Source organism: Mobula birostris, chromosome 11, assembly GCF_030028105.1.
Source record: "Mobula birostris isolate sMobBir1 chromosome 11, sMobBir1.hap1, whole genome shotgun sequence".
Classification (NCBI taxonomy): Eukaryota; Metazoa; Chordata; class Chondrichthyes; order Myliobatiformes; family Myliobatidae; genus Mobula; species Mobula birostris.
The window spans coordinates 80,057,656-80,074,973 of record NC_092380.1 but is presented as its reverse complement, the minus strand read 5'-3'; the positions used below and the strand labels follow the sequence as shown (position 1 = coordinate 80,074,973).

The following is a 17,318-nucleotide window of genomic DNA, read 5'->3' as shown; positions in this document are numbered from 1 at the left end:
ACTATATTCCAGTTAAAAGCAAGGACAGTAAGGGTAGGGAGAGCTAGCCTTGGATAACTAACAAAATAAAAGAAGGCATCAAACTAAAAGTTCGTGTGTACAAATTTACCATGAGTAGTGGGAAACTGAAAGACTGGGAAAACTTTAAAAAGCAACAAAGAATCACTAAGTGAACAATAAAGAAAGGGAAGATAGATTACGAAAATAAACTTGCACAAAATATAAAAACAGATAGTAAAAGTTTTTATAATTATATAAAGCAGAAAAAGGTTGCTAAAGTGAATATAGGTCCCTCAGAGGACGAGAAGGGGGAATTGATATTGGGTAATGAGGAAATGGCTGAGGCTTTGAATGACTATTTTGTATTGGTCTTCACAGTGGAGGACATGCCTAACATGCCAAAGAGAGGTGTTATGGATGCGATGGGAAGTGAGGGCCTTGATACAATAGCTATCACTAAAGAGGTAGTGCTGAGCAAACTTCTGGGCCTGAAGAGAAATAAGTTCCCTAGTCTTGATGGAATTTATCACAGGATACTGAAAGAAATGGCAGAAGTTATAGTAGAGGCTTTGGTGATAATTTACAAAAATTTTCTGGACTCTGGGCAGGTCCTGGCATATTGGAAGACGGCTAATGTCATGCCACTGTTCAAAAAAGGATGCAGGCAAAAGGCAGGTAACTGATAGTTAGTTCAACATCTGTATTTGGGAAAATGCTTGAAGCTATCATTAAAGAAGGACTAGCAAGGCATCTGGAAGGAAATGGATCCATCAGGGACATACAGCACGGATTCAGCAAAGGTAGGTTCTGTTTGACAAACTGACTGGAGTTCTTTGAGGATATAATGAGCACAGTGGATAGAGGGGAACAGATGGACGTTACTTACTTGGATTTTCAGAAGGCGTTTGATAAGGTGCTGCATAAAAGACTTATCCATAAGATAAGGATGCATACAGTTGGGAGTGACGTATTAGCATGGTCAGAGGATTGGTTAGCTAATAGAAAGCAGAGAGTTGCGATACATGGGTGTTACTCTGTTGGCAATCAGTGGTGAGCAGCGTGCTATCCCTGCAACAGCGCTATTCCCACAACTGTTCACAATATAGATCAACAATCTGGAAGAAGGGACCAAATGTAGTGTATCTAAATTTGCTGATGACACTAAATTGAGTGGAAAAGCAAATTGTGCAGAAGATACAGAGAGTCTGCAGAGAATATAGATAGGTTACGTGAGTGGGCAAGTGCCTGTCAGATGGAGTACAATGTTGGTAAATGCAAGATCATCCACTTTGGAAGAAAAAATAGATCAGATAATTTGTTAAATGATTAAAAAAAAAAGGAGCATGCTGTTGTGCAGAGGGACTTGGGAGCGCTTGTGAATGAATCACAAAAGGTTGGTTTGCAGGTACAGCTTGCTATCAAGAAGGCTAATGAAATTTTTGGCCTTCATTGCTAGAGGGATTGACTTTAAGGGCACGGAGGTTATGCTGCAACTGTACAGGGTACTGGTGAGGCCACACCTGGAGTACTGCATGCAGTTCTAGCCTCCTTACTCGAGGAAGGATATACTGGATTTGGAGGCTGTGCAAAGGAGGTTCACCAGGTTGATTCCAGAGATGCGGGGGTTAGATTATGAGGAGAGATTGAGTCACCTGGGATTGTACTTGCTGCAATTCATAAGAATGAGAGATCTTATAGAGACATAGGGATAGATAAGATAGAGGCAGGAAAGTTGTTTCCACTGGTAGGTGAGACTAGAACTAGGAGACATAGCCTCAAGATTCAGGGGAGTAGATTTAGGACAGAGACTAGGAGGAACTGCTTTTCCCCCCAGAGTGATGAATTTGTGGAATTCTCTGCCCAATGAAGCAGTGGAGGCTACCTCAGTAAATGTATAGATTTTTGCATAGTAGTGGAATTAAATGGTCATGGTGGAAAAAGGTAGGTAGGTGGAGAAGAGCCCACGGCCAGATCATACATATCATGCAGATCAATGGCACAGCAGGCTCGATAGGCCAGATGGCCTACCCCTGCTCTTATGTCAGCCTTCACTGTGGAAGACACTAGTAGTATGCCAGAAATTCAAGTGTGTCAAGGTGCAGAAGTGAGTGAAGTTGCTATTACTAAAGGTGTGTGGGAAGCCGAAAGGTCTGAAAGCAGGTAAGTCACCTGGACCAAATGGACTACAGTCCATGGTTCTGAAAAAGGTGGCTGAAGAGATTTTAGAGGCATTAGTAATGCTCCTTCAAGAATCACTAGATTCTAGAATGGTTCCAGGGGACTGGAAAATTGCAAATGTCACTTCACTCTTTAAAAAGGGAGGAAGGCAGAAAAAGAAATTGTGGGCCAGTTATCCTGACTACAGTGGTTGGGAAGATGTTGGAGTTCACCATTAAGGAAGACATTTCGGAATACTTGGGGGCAGAAAACAATAATATAAAAAGAACATAACTATCCTTAAAAGGAAATCTTGCCTGACAAATCTGTTAGAATTCCCTAAAGAAATAACAAGCAGAGCAACAAAGAAGAGTCAGTGGATGTTATTTATTTGAATTTTCAGAGGGCCTTTGATAAGGTGCCACACATAAGGCTGCTTAACAAGAGCTCATAGTATTACAGGAAAGATACTAGCATGGATAGAAGACTGGCAGATTGGAAGGAGGCAAAGGGGGCAAAAGGGCCTATTCCGGTCGGCTGCCAGTGACAAGTGGTGGTCCTCAGGAGTTGATATTGGGACCGCTTCCTTTCACATTATATGTCGACCACTTGGATGATGGAATTGATGGCTTTGTGGCCAGGTCTGCAGACAATACAAAGAAATGTGGAAGGGCAGGAAAAGTTGAGGAAGCAGGGAGTCTGTAGAAGGACTTGGACAGATTGGGAAAGTGGGCAAAAAGGAGGCAGATGGAATATAGTGTAGGGAAGTGTATGGTTATGTATTTTATTAGAAGGAAAAAAAGGGATAGAGTATTTTCTAAACAGGAAGAAAAATCAAAAATCAGAGGTGCAAAGGGACTCAGAAGTCCTTGTGTATGATTCCCTAAAGGTCAACTTGCAGGTTGAGTCTGTGGTAATGATGGCAAATGCAATGTTAGCATTCATTTCTAAGGGACTAGAATGTAAGAACAAGGATTTATAAGGAAGGCATCGGTTAGACAGCACTTGGAATATTGCGAGCAGTTTTAGGTCCCTTGTCTGAAAAACAGATGTGCTGACATTGGAGAGGGTGGAGATTTACAAGAATAATTCCGGGAATGAACAGGATAACGTATGAGGAGCATTTGATGGCTCTGGGCCTGTACTTGCTGGAGTTTAAAAGGAAGAGGGGAGATCTCATCGAAACCTAGAATACTGAAAGGCCTAAATACAGTGGATGTGGAGAGAATGTTTCCTATGGTGGGCGAATATAGGAGCAGAGGGCACAGCCTCAGAATAGAGGGACGTCCATTTAAAACAGAGATGAGAAGGAATTTTTTTTTAGTCAGAAGGTGGTGAATCTGTGGAACTGATTGCCACGGACAGTGTGGAGGACAAGTCTTTTCAGTATATTTAAAGCAGAGGTTGATAGGTTCTTGATTAGTCAGGGCACCAAAGGTTCCGGGGAGAAGGCGGGGGAATAGGTTGAGATGGATATGCAGGAGACAATATGGGCCAAGTGGCCTAATTCTGTTCCTATGTCTTATTTCTTAACAATATCTGAATGGTGAAAAATATTCAGAAAACTTTCACCTCAGCAACCTACCTTTTAAATACAGCAGTTTCAGTTTTGGCATCTACAGTAAGGCTTACTGTTTCCTTCATGGAACCATTTGTGACTGTCTCTGTTACTTGGTCTGTTGCCACCTCTTCATCCTCACCATCAGACAAGTTGGGTTCTAAATTTAATGTGGCTGACTCTGCTTTCTGTTCCTTGCAGGTAAGCTGTGAGTTTGTAACAAAATCTAAAGGCAGGATTAGAAATAAGAAGACAATTAACTTGTCATCAGATAAAAGAATGCATTTTAAAACTTGATTGTTCATTTGCTCATGAAGTGTATAATACTGTCTTTTGTTTTACTTACTGATATGATTAACATCAACTAACAGGAAAATACTTTGTTCCTAAAACAGTTTTCAAGAATAATTTACTGAAAAAGAAAACATGTGATACAAATTTTGGTTTCAAACCATTCTTCCCTCCAAATAGTCAAATTTATTTGCATTCTTGAAATTTGCATAAATCAGGAGAACGCAAGTAATCTAGATCATCAGGTCCTTAATAATTGATGCAAGTTTTAGCTTGAGACTAGACCACCATGACAAACCACTATTTTCTTGGTGCTGAACTTGGTTTGTTATTAAGACAATCTGTCTGACAGAGATTTTAATCCTAAAATGATTTAAAAATATCTGTGAAGAGCAGATCCCAAGCAGTGAGTTGGATGATATTTAGCTGTGAAATCCTTGAAGCAATTAATATGTCAGATTGAATGCCTAGCAAAATTACAATTTGAAGAATGAAAGCTGCAGGAGTATTATAAATATTATCAATCATAGCACAGCAATTCAACTTTTGCAACAATTAAAAGATTACCTTCATGACTTGTTGTTACACAACTGTGTGGGCCATCCACTGGGTCCAAACTGGTTTCCATTGCAATTGGAGAGCTGCTTCTTAAAGGATCCTTTGAACTAAATGAAAAACATTTGTTTTCTTAAACCTTACACAGCATTCACCATTGTGCCCATTATTCACACTTGAGAAAATATGAACATCTTGGGTAAGCATAAATATACTGTCAGGAGTTAATAATCTTGAATTAATTTTGAAGGGGAACTAATTTTACTGTCCTAAATTTCTCCAATCACATTCACTTTAATTTTGTACATTAATCACGCAGCACATATATGCTCATTTATACCAATCTCAAAAGAAATGCCATTGCTTCTGAATCCAATTGAGCAAAAAATAATTTCCAAACTCTGTTGCAAAAGGAAAAAGATTTGAACCAGAGAGAAAAAAAAATTGGAATTAAACAAAATAATGATCTGGTCAAAAATTCAATATAGCGACTCAGGAACTTTCTAAATTCACTTACTATTAACTCAGCAAGGAACATATTACTTCTGGAAGCCATAAGCACAAAAGCAGAGAAGTAACTTTTATATTATACAGACCATTTAAGTGAAATTCATTATTGTCTGCCTCCACATGAGAATGGTGCAATAAGGTGGCCTTATTCATCTAGGATTTTGTTAATCAGGTACAGATTCCATAACAATTGACATTTGACCAGTGTATGGAATTTCAGTACACCAAAATCATGACACCTTTAATTTATGCTGGACATGTGATCTTCCCAGTAACAAGAGAGGTAGTGGCAATTTGAAATGAAATTACAAGTATTGTGATTAAAATCAAAGTATGATGTAGGTTGGTTCGAGTACTGCACATTAACACTGAAATTTCTTAACAAATACACATCACCTCACTTTTTAAAAGGGAGTTGGTATGCCAGTGAGAAGTCAATGTAAAATCAAATAGATTTTTAGAAAACTTCTAAAAAATAAAAGACTGTCCAAACAGTAAGACTATTCAAAAGGCAACCTTAGGGGATTAGCACTTCAATCTGATTGTAGTAGACTGGAGGAGAACATTAATAATTAGGAACAGTAATAATTATCAACATGACTTACAATATACAAGTATTACCTTAACTGAGAGGAAAAATCTGAAAAAGTAGCCCATCCGGTTTCCTGTGGTACTGCATCACCTGAACTCCACAAAGTAGGTCCACTGGCATTTGCTGAAGCTATGTTTGTAGTTTCCATAGGCACTTCAAAATTCGCTGTCCACCCTGGGGCTGTAAAAAAGTTGCTATATTTATTAGGCGTTGGCTGAAATTCATTAGTTCTTTACTGTCATTGATTTCAATTCAAACAAAAGTGCATATGATTGACTTATACGCTGCTTTCCATTATGGTTAGTATGTTTCTGAACTCATAAAAGCCCCAAACCTTTAATGTACTTGTACTATGAAAAATATTTTTCCATAACTGCCACCATGTCTAACAATAATCAGGAGGCTTTTACCAAAGCCCATTTAACACAAATTGGCAATTTGATAATTCCCTCATCTGGAATAAACCCAGTAAGCAGCACAGGGAGCAAGGAAGGTCTTGTAGGATAAACTATTTATTTTAATCTAAGAAGCCTGGCAAGTAATGTAGGTTAATTCAGGGTATGGGCCAGTACAAGTGATTGTCATAGCTATAACAAGCTCCAAGGAGGAGGAGATAGCAGCGCGCCACGCGCACGCAGCCCTCCGGTGAAAATATTGTATCTGTTAAATAGGGGCCGTGGACAATTCTGATTTGATGGAGACAGACATGAAAGCACATAGGAACATCTGGAGAAATTTCTGAAACGCAGGTTTGCTGCCGCTGTTACTGGGCGATCGAGAATCTTCAGAGGGAAGGCCCCCAAATCCCCGGCTTTGCCTGCTGTTGGTGACTGAGATCGAATCGTTCGGATAGAGATGGTGCTCGGTACTAGGTGTCGGAGAGCTGATCAGAGGCTCTAAGTTTTTGGACGACTCAGAGCCGGACTGTGGTCGGGCATGGCAGGGAAAGTTTTTCTTCCTTCTCCCGTCTGCGTGAGATGTGGGACATTTGAGACACTTTGAACTTTTTACTGTGCCATGGACTGTTCTTCATCAAGTTATGGTATTGCATTGTTGTAACTATATGTGGTTTTGTTAGTTTTTTCAGTCTTGGTCTGTCCTGTGTTTTGTGATATCACACCGGAGGAGATATTGTATCATTTCTTAATGCATGCATGCATTACTAAATGACAATAAAAGAGGACTGCGTGTCTTCATAATCTAATCTAAAAGAATATGATTAAGGCTTGGGCAGGGACTGGCAACTAATAGATGCTTCAGGCTTGATGGAGTTGGAGGTAATTGAGGAGGAAGAATGCTGACAGTGATTAGGGACAGTGTCACAGCACTATTTAGAAGATATTCCTGGGGGAATGTCCAGTGAGGCTATATAGGTGGAACTTTGAAATAAGATGACCATGATAAGATGTAGCAATAACAAGAATATAATAGATGACTAACTTCCCTAATATTGACTGGGATGATCACAATACTACGGGACTAGATGAGGCAGAATTTGTTAGGTGTATGCAAGAAAGTTTTCTCAAACAATATATAAATAGTGCTGTTAGAGAAAGGCCTACATTCTTTTTCTTCTGAGGAAACGAGGCTGTTGCATCAGTGGGTGAGCACTTGGGAACCAGTGTTAAGTCAAGTCAAGCTTATTGTCATTTAACTATATACATGTACACTGTCAAATGAAACATTTCTCCAAACCAAGGTGTAAAGCATAGGGCACATAACACACAATAACTTAGGAAAGTAAGGATGAAATCTGCAGATGAATTACACATAAATAAACAAAGTACATAAATTAAATATTGTCAGTTACAGTACAGATTAATCGGTGGTGACACTTTGAATGCAATGCAGCAGGGAGTTCAGAAACCTAATGGCTTGAGGGAAGAAACTGTTTTTCCCATCCTGACCATTCTTGTTTTATACATCAGAGTCTCCTGCCTGGGAGCAGAAAGTCAAAGAGGGTGCTAGATGGATGGGTGGGTGGGACCACTGATAATATTAAGGGCCCTGTATACGCAGCTCTCCTGATAAACATCCCCGATAGTTTGTAGGGAGACCCCAACGATCCTCTCAGCAGTTCTCACAGTCCCTTGTACGGACTTGCAGTCTGATGCTCGGCTGTTCCCACACCAGATGGAGAGACAGCTTGCTGTGGTACTCCTATAAAATTCAGTTAATAGGGGGGTGGGGGGAAAGAGCCTCCCCCATGAGATTTAAAATAGCTATGGCAAAAGATAGCACTGATCTACAAGTTAAATTCCTAAATCATGGCAAAGCCGATTTTGAAACTTCTAGACAAGAATTTACAGTTTGAATGGGAGATTTTGTTGAAGGGTAAAGGGATGCCTGGTAAGTGGAAGGCTTTTAAAAATGATAGAGAATGTTAAGAGCCAACGTGTTTCATTTGAGCAAGGGGTAAGGTTGGCAGGATTAGGGAACGCAGGGTGATGAGAAACCTAATGAATACAGGGAAGAAAACAGTAATATCCTGGAACACTGTATATTGACATTACAAAAGAGATGGTGTTAGCAGCCTTGAAACATGTTAAGGATGATAAATCCCTGGAGCCTGACCAAGTGTATCCTAGGATACAGGGGATAATAGGGTGGGTAATATTGTGCATTTATTTTAGGAAGGCTGCAAGGATAAGCTGGACACAGGATGTGTTTATATTTGGAAAGGAAAATGCTGATTGGAGTTAGTTAATATGGCTTTGAACGCTAGAAATCATGTCTCACTAAAAGAACAAAGAACAGTAATGCACTGCACAGGCCATTTGGCCCATGATGTTGTACCAACCTTTAACCTACTCCACGATCAGTCCTAACTAAATTAATCCCTTGTCTGTGCAATGTCCATATTCTTCATTCTCAGCACATTCATGTGCCTATTATAAAGCCACTTCAACGCCTTTATTTCTATTTATAAATGAAACAGCAGCAAATTAAGCTGAGAGTTGGTGTTGAGTGAGTTCCTGTTTACTCAACCTTTCCTCATAAAACATGTTCTCTAATCCGGTGGTCCCCAACCTCCGTGCCCCGGACTGATACCAGGCCGCGAAGCATGCAGGGGTACAGCGGTAGGCGGAGCGCATATCCTAAGATAAGAGGCCAAAAGCTGCTCACAATACCGCAAGTGAAGTCGCACCAGTGCTTTATAAAGTCTCAACATTACATCCTTGCTTTTACATTTTAGTCCTCTTGAAATGAATGCTAACATTGCATTTGCCTTCCTCACCAAAGACTCCTGCAAATTAACCTTCAGGGAATCCTACACAAGGACTCCCAAGCCCCTTTACACCTCAGTATTTTCTCTCCATTTAGAAAACAGTCAACCCTTTCATTTCTTCTACTAAAGTGCATAACCATACACTTCCCAACACTGCATTCCATCTGCCATCATTTCTTTGCCCATATTCTTAATCGGTCTAAGTCCTTCTGCAGCCTCTCTATTTCCTCAGAACTACCTGCCCCTCCACCTACCTTCCTATAATCTACAAACTTTGCAACAAAGCCATCAATTCCATCATCCAAATCATTGACAAATAATGTAAAAAGCAGTCCCAGCTAGTCACAGGCAGCCAACTAGTGAAGGCTCCCTTTATTGCCACTCTTTGCCTCCTGTCAATCAGCCACCGCTTTATCCATGCTAGAATCTTTTGTGTAATACCATGAGCTCGTAGCTTGTTAAGCAGCCTCATGTGTGGCACCTTATCAAAGGCCATCTGAAAATCCAAGTGCACAAAATCAACCGATTTTCCTTCGTCTATTCTGCTTGTTATTTCTTCAAAGAAGAACTAACAAAGGGCAACACACCATATGCTACTTGAGCTACCCTATCAACTTATGTGGCAACTTTGAGAGATCTCTGGACTTGGACCCCAAGATCTCTCTGTTCCTCCATAATGCACACCCCACACAAAGATGTAATTAAGCCGGAGAGGGTGCTGAAATGATTCACGAGGATGTTGCTAGCAGTATGCCAAAAATTTAAGTGTGTCAGGGGCAGATGTGAGTGCAATTGCTATTAATAAGGAGAAAGTGCTTGAGAAACTGAAAGGCCTGAAAGTAGATAAGCCGCCTGGACCAGATGGACTGCACTCCAGGAATCTGAAAGAAGTGGCTAAAGAGATTCCATTAGTAATGATCTTTCAAGAATCACTAGATTCTGGAATAGTTCCAGAGTACTGGAAAATTTTAAATATCACTCCAGTCTTCAAGGGGAGGCAGAAGAAAGGAAATTATAAGTCAGTTAATCTGATTTCAGTAGCTTAGAAGATGCTGGATGATGTTTCAGGATACTCATAGGCGCATGAAAAAATAGGCCAAATTCAGTATAGTTTCCTCAAGGGAAAATCTTGCCTGACAGATCGGTTGAAATTCTTTGAGGTAAAACAGGCAGGATAGACAAGAGTCAGCGGATGTACTTTACTTGAATTTTTCGAAGGCCTTTGACAATGTGCTGCACATAAGGCTGCTTAACAAGAGCTTATTAGTATTGAGGAAAGATACTAGCATGGATAAGATTGGCTGACTAGCAGGAGGTAAAGTGTGGGAATCAAAGGAGCCTTCTCTGTTTGGTTGCCAGTGACTACAGAGGTTGGTGTTGGGACTGCTTCTTTTCACATTATGTCACCGATTTGGATGACAAAATTGATGGATTGTCATAGTCAGAGTCATACTTTATTGATCCTGGGGGAAACTGGTTTTCGTTACAGTTGCACCATAAATAATTAAATAGTAATATGTAAATTATGCCAGGAAATAAGTCCAGGACCAGCCTATTGGCTCAGGGTGTCTGACCCTCCAAGGGAGGAGTTGTAAAGTTTGATGGCCACAGGCAGGAATGACTTCCTACGACGCTCTGTGTTGCATCTCGGTGGAATGAGTCTCTGGCTGAAAGTACTCCTGTGCCCACCCAGTACATTATGTAGTGGATGGGAGACATTGTCCAAGATGGCATGCAACTTGGACAGCATCCTCTTTTCAGACACCACCGTCAGAGAGTCCAGTTCCATCCCCACAACATCACTGGCCTTACGAATGAGTTTGTTAATTCTGTTGGTGTCTGCTACTCTCAGCCTGCTGCCCCAGCACACAACAGCAAACATGAACGCACTGGCCATCACAGACTTGTAGAACATCCTCAGCATCGTCCGACAGATGTTAAGGGGCCTCAGTCTCCTCAGGAAATAGAGACAGCTCTGACCCTTCTTGTAGACAGCCTCAGTGTTCTTTAATCAGTCCAGTTTATTGTCAATTTTGCCAAGTTCAGAGATGGAATGTGGATAGGTGAAGGAGCAGACAGTGTCGAGGAAGCAGGGAGTCTGCAGAAGGACTTAGACAGATTGGGAGGATGGGCAAAGAAGTGGCAGATGGAATAAAGTGTAGAGAAGTGTATGCTCATGCACTTTGCTAAAAAGGAGTAAATATATACACCATTTTCTAAATGGGGAGAAAATTTTAAAAGCAAAGGTGCAAAAAGACTTGGGAGTCCTTGTACATATTATCTAAAAGTTGTAGAGGCCAAGTCATTGGGTATATTTAAAGCAAAGGTTGATAGGTTTTTGATTCGTAGGAGTGTCAAAGGTTAAGGGGAGAAGGCAAGACAATGGGGTTGACAGGAATAATAAATCAGCCATGCTGGAATGGTGGAGGAGATAAAGTGGGCCAAGTGGCCAAATTCTGCTCCTATGTCTTATGGCCTAAAGCTAGAGGGCATAGGTTTAAAGCAAGAAAGGAAATATTAAAGGGTAATTAAAAGGCAAGTTTTTCTTTTAAAAATCATGAGTATATGAATGAACTGCTTGAAGTGGTAGAGAGATACAATTTCATCATTTAGAAGACATTTGGACAGGTATACAAATAGGCAAGGTTGAAAGAGATATGGGCCAAATGTAGGCAAACTTATTAAGTTCATATAGGCACCTTGGTCAACATGAATGAGATGGGCTGAGGCACCTGTTATCATGCTACATAATTTCATGATACCACATGGCTGAAAATGATAACTGAGAAGAGTCACATTCAACAAATCCTCACCGGAGACCATTATCATAGCACGGTCAATTCATCATTTGAAGCTAGATAGCGAGATGAGACATGCAGAGAAATCCCACTTCTTAAATTAAGCACTAAATCATGAACAACTTTCAGTTGATATACATTAGAATCATCAAAATAAAAGAAAATGTACGCATTCACTACTTGCCATCATTTGCATCTATTTCCATCCTATCATCTGGATTGGAACCACTGGGCTCAAAGGCATTATTCCGTTTATCACCATCCTCATCTTCTGAATCTGTGCTTTCTTCACTGTCTGTGCTACCTGAGCTTCTGCATGTAATACAAAAATCAATTTTAAAATTACTTGGCAAAATTAATCTCTTCCTATTAGCTGAAGCAGCTCAATGAAAGAAGCAGAAGGGTAAGGTAAGGGAGCATGTATGGAAAGCAAGAAGTGAATAATTAGGGAAACCAGATTATCTTGGAATTAACAGAACAATAGTTTATTGCTGCATTCTGCCAGGCAACGCACCTGTGCCGATTTTTTGCATCTTGTGCAAAGGTTATGTCCTTTTCACCCCAAATATCTTCTTCATCAGACTCACTGTCATCAAATTGTTGTATTCTTTCTTTACAGCATGCCTCAAATAGTGCATTAGCCTACAGCAAAATAGTCAAAAGTCAAAACATCTCAAAAAATAAAAAAAGTCAAATTTTAGCAAAAGACTCTGAAAGTAATGAATTAGTACTCTGAAAGTACTTGAGGACTAATAATGCAAAATAGAAATTTCCATACAAATTAGCAGAGAAATTAATGTATCACAATGAGCTGATTAAACAGGATTGGTGGGGCCAGGAACCATATTTCATCAGAACACATCATTTCTAACAATAAAGACCTCAGTGTACTTCAACTTCAAGAAAGAACAGTAAGAATGGGCAATTGTTACAAGTACTGAATAAACGCACAAAATTTAGGTTTACTGCACAAAGAAATCTCGGGATTAATGTTCTACTTTGCAATTCCCCAATCATGCTTGCAGCTGTGGCACCATACTAATTATACACTCCTATTGCCTGCATTCAGCCTTCCTCCACCAAAGAAGTGGTTCTGATGCACCTGCTTGCCAAAGACCACAACAAGAAAACTAAAGGCAACCACCACTGTGATGGTCTGGGAATTGCTCTTGAATGAACTGCATCAAGATAGATTTCTAGTCTTCTCCAGCCTCTAGAGATATTCCAAAACGAATCCAATTCACCCTGTGATCATGGTCCACCTTGGATAAATGGGGGTGAAGTGCAGGCTCTTACTGACAGCTTCTTCACCCACACATGTAACTTAGTTTGTTTAGTTATTCAGCAATAGAGAACAGAGTAGACCCTCCTGGTTGCAAACTCACAACCCCGTCTAATCTTAACCTCAGCACAGGACAATCTACAATAGCCAATTGACCTGCCGAGTACATCTTTGGACTGTGTGAGGAAAGCAGAGCATGCCGGGCAAACCCATGCTTTCCATGGTGAAGATGTACAGAGACTCCTTACAGAACGGTGCTGGAAGTGAACTTTGAACTCTAGAACTCCTCGAGTTCTAATAGTGTTACTCTAACCTCTACACTACCATGGTGTCCAATTTATTCCAGACATCTTTACTAGAACTCACTCACACTCCCCTGTACCAGAATCCAGCCATCACCTCAAGACACACTGACACTCACATGTAAATTATTAAGAAATTCCTGTCAGTGCACCATCTCCCACTTCCCAAGGCCTCTCTCACCCATTACCCCAGCATAGGAGAAACTGCTTTCATGTTAATTTTTCTCCAGGTGGATTTTCATTATGCTCCAAGTCAACAATAGTGTATCAAACTAACTGTATAAGAAACAGAAACCAAGCTGGTCTCACTCAAAGGAAACATTTTACTTTTATTTTGAACTCAGCCGGACCTAGATGCTAAACACAACACTGAATTAGATCAATTTAGGAAATGACAATGCAGAATGTCTGTTGCAACTTGAGTCTAGAGAATTATACAGCAAAGTTCAGTTAAATTATTTCAGTTACATTTTATATCTCTATTTGGTGCATCTATATAGGTAGAGTCAATTACATCATTCCCATTGTCAACTGTGACATGAATGATTTTAGTAAGTAAAATTAGGCCCTTCCTGGTTTGTTTGTATTTGATAAAATTCTGGGCCACACTTTTTAAAGAAATTGATGCATTTAACTTCATTTAACCCATTTTATAATTAAATGACCATTCTTAACAGACCTCACCCTGATCCCCACTGGACAAAAACAAAATACTTACACTATCATTTGTATTCAATGAAAAGTTGATATCACCAATTCGCTCAAAGGGGACACTGCAAATGATTCAAAATGTTGGCTAGGATTACAAAATGGTAGTAAAAATGACTTTAAACAATGTGAGCTAATTTTATAGAGAATATAAATAATGCATTCTGACTATAAGAATCAATATGGAGAACCCTCAAACATAAATCTTCTCAGTGTATGAATTATTTTAAGGAAAACAAAATTCTTTTCCTGTTAACTCCACATGTTATACAGCAATACTTCACTACTGCTTGCTTTATGTATTAAGCAGAGAGAAAAAAAATCAAGTAAATTACTTACCAGCACATACCAAATCTCAGCCAGCACACCAAGAGCTTAGAACAATGATGTAACTGCTATTTTCATAAATCAATGGGTCAAATTACCTACCAACTGTAAGCAGATATAGTTTGCCTAAAAATATGATAAAGTAGGATAGGCTTACTGTCCACAAGTCAGAATGTCATAAGTACAAAGTTGGACCAAGATTATATGATTCGTAGGCATTCCCTCTTTTCCATTCTCAAAGCATACAAAGTTAGACAGCATAGTAAACCCAAGTCCTTTTCAGAGGCTGTTCTCAAGGCCTGCTAACAGACCAAAAGCAAGTTCTTTTCAGAAGAAATCTATTGTCCAATGTATTCTTACGTTATACTTCCATGTAGATAATGCCTAATATTGTTAAACATCTGTAGTCATATCCAAAATGAAGATGATGAGAACTGAAGATAACATGCAACCACAAACTGAAGATGATAATACTCCCAGTCAAAAATGGTGGTGTAGAATGTCAACAACTCATTCAAAGGATAGGTTGCATTCAAAGAAGAAAGGCAGTCTAAAGGAACCAATATCCCACATGCCTGAGGTTTGTGTTAAAAGCAGCACAGAAATAGCTCGTGAATTTTTGACACATCTCAAAGGCTCATGAGAATTTATATTGTTTATAAAAGAACTGCTCCACACAAGCAACAGGCCCTAAGACCCATGTCAGTGCTGACCATAATGCCAATTTAAACTAATCCCATCTGCCTGCATGAGATCTTTATCCCTTCACCTCCTGCCTGTTTATGTGTTTTAAATGTTGCTATCATTGAAGTGGCCTAGTTACCACATAGACTGAAACAAGAGTAAAATTGCTGCTTGTTCATTCCCATTATCAACTTGCCAGCATACAAGATATTTTATAGTTCACCTGGCAAAGCATTCCTCAATAGGGATATTAGCATTTGATTAGTACTAATGTCTAATCATTAATCAAAACTCTCTAGATGTATACATTTCTAACATGAAATTTTCAGTCAATAGTAAATATAGTTCAATCCAAATGTAAATGTAATAGTATCTTTAGAGTCAAATATGCAACACATGAAATAAAACATGCATTCCTAAAATATTTTTCCATTAACTCTAGGTGAGGGGTTACATTGACTGATGAACTCTAATGAAGATCAAGCTGTGATTGCAAACAAAAGTTGATACCAAAGCAAGAAAGCCGCAATAAATGATTTTACAGGAGTGGAAAAGACTTCATTTATTCACATTATTTAAATAAACGTTTCTGTTGTGAAAATGATCCATCATTGAAGATAATACCCTAAATACAGGAAATTCTACAGATGTAACACACAAAAAATGTTTAAGGATCTTAGCAAGTCAGGGAGCATCTACAGAGGGGAATAACCAGTCGATGTTTCAGGCCAAGACTCTTCATCAGTACTGTGAAGGATCTCAGCCCAAAATGACAAATGTTTATTGCCCTCCATAGGTGCTGCCTGACTTGCTGAAAACCCTACCTTTACAAGTTCATCCCCATCAACAGCCACACTATCCACAAAAGGAACTGGAAGAAATGCATCAAGTGATCCAAAACTAATACAGCTGATTAGTGAGCAGAGAAAGGATTTGCAGCTGATCCTAGAGAGAGCATTCCCCCTTCACCCCACCCACTGTTTAAATGGTTTCTGATTCTTGTTACTGAAGTAGTTTTCCTATCATAATCCTTTTGGTCCTAAAAGGAATGACTTTCCTTAGAATAAAAGAAAGAACTTGCTACTGTGGAGGTTCAATGAGTTGAAATTCATTTCTTGGATGATGTTAGGTATCAGTTAGCAAACTATTCTTCCCCCATAGGAAGCAGAAATTGCATAAGATTCATTATCTGAAAGTGGATTCACAGGTTGGCAGTATGGCGAAGGTGTCTCTTTACGTGCTGGCCTTCACAAATCAGGGCACTGAGTTTAGACATTGGGATGTCATGGTGCAGTTGTACAGGACATTGTTAAGGTCATGCTTGAAATATTGTGTTCAGTTTTGGTCACCCTGCTATAGGAAAGGATGCAGAAAAGATTTACAACATTGCTGTCAAGACCTGAAAGAATAAGTCATAGGGAAAGGCTGGGCAGCTGAGACTTTATTTCTTAGAACAAAGGACGAGAGTATTTTCTTAGAGAGGCATACATAATTATGAGGGACATAAACAGGAAGAATGAAATCAATACTATTCCCAGTGTTTGTCGAATCAAAAACTAGAGGAGCATAGGTTTACGGAGAAAGGGGAAAGATTTAATAGGCACTTGAGGGGCAATTTCTTTTAAAAGACATGTAGACAGGTACATGGATGGGAAAGTTTTAGAAGGTTATAGGCCAAATGAGACTAGTTGGAAGAGCAATCTGGATTGTCATGAACCAGTTGGGCTGAAGGTCTATTTCTGTGCTCTATAGAATCATTGATTCTATCGGAGTTCCTCTTGAAGGAGTCTGACAATTGAGTATAAATCTGGAATTTGTGTAGGAAGTTGGAGTCTACGTTCAGTGTATTGTCAAAACAACATGAATGTAGAATAATAAAAACATCAAAATGTAACAACTCCATCAGATTCACGACACAATCCTAGAACACAAATGGCTGATATATAAGCAGTCAATTTTGTTTGAAGTAATGTGATAGAATCAAATTGCAAATGTACTCTTGGCAAAATTGGTCAAAAACATACTACTATGACATAGCTTGTCCAAATCCACATACCTGAACAGCCAAAGTCTATTATGATATGTACAAACCAGTTTCCACACAATAGATTAAATCTGGAGCATCTCCCTTAATAATGAAAAAAAAACCCTCACCTTCCATCCCCTTTACCCTTTTGTCAAATCTAACCATTTTTCCATCAAGTTATACCAATATTTCTTTCCTTGCCCTCTCCTCCAGTGCACAAGGTCTCTTCCACTATCATAACAGTCTATAACCTAATAGATAAATTTCGATCTAACTGATCACTTCAATTTTCTCCAACT

At 39.4% G+C, this 17,318-nt stretch overlaps 1 protein-coding gene across 2 annotated transcripts in view; it reads right to left on the bottom strand.

The window, feature by feature from the left end:
- Positions 1 to 17,318, bottom strand: part of LOC140205226 (serine/threonine-protein phosphatase 6 regulatory subunit 3-like) — a 149,845-nt gene that overhangs the window by 16,086 nt on the left and 116,441 nt on the right. For both annotated transcript variants that reach the window (XM_072272640.1, XM_072272641.1), the window contains exons 16-21: positions 13,993 to 14,047; positions 12,205 to 12,332; positions 11,875 to 12,002; positions 5,693 to 5,843; positions 4,574 to 4,671; positions 3,743 to 3,941 (exon numbers count right to left, since the gene is read on the bottom strand). In XM_072272640.1, the coding sequence (XP_072128741.1) occupies positions 3,743 to 3,941; positions 4,574 to 4,671; positions 5,693 to 5,843; positions 11,875 to 12,002; positions 12,205 to 12,332; positions 13,993 to 14,047 (759 nt within the window). The remainder of the gene's footprint in view (positions 1 to 3,742; positions 3,942 to 4,573; positions 4,672 to 5,692; positions 5,844 to 11,874; positions 12,003 to 12,204; positions 12,333 to 13,992; positions 14,048 to 17,318) is intronic.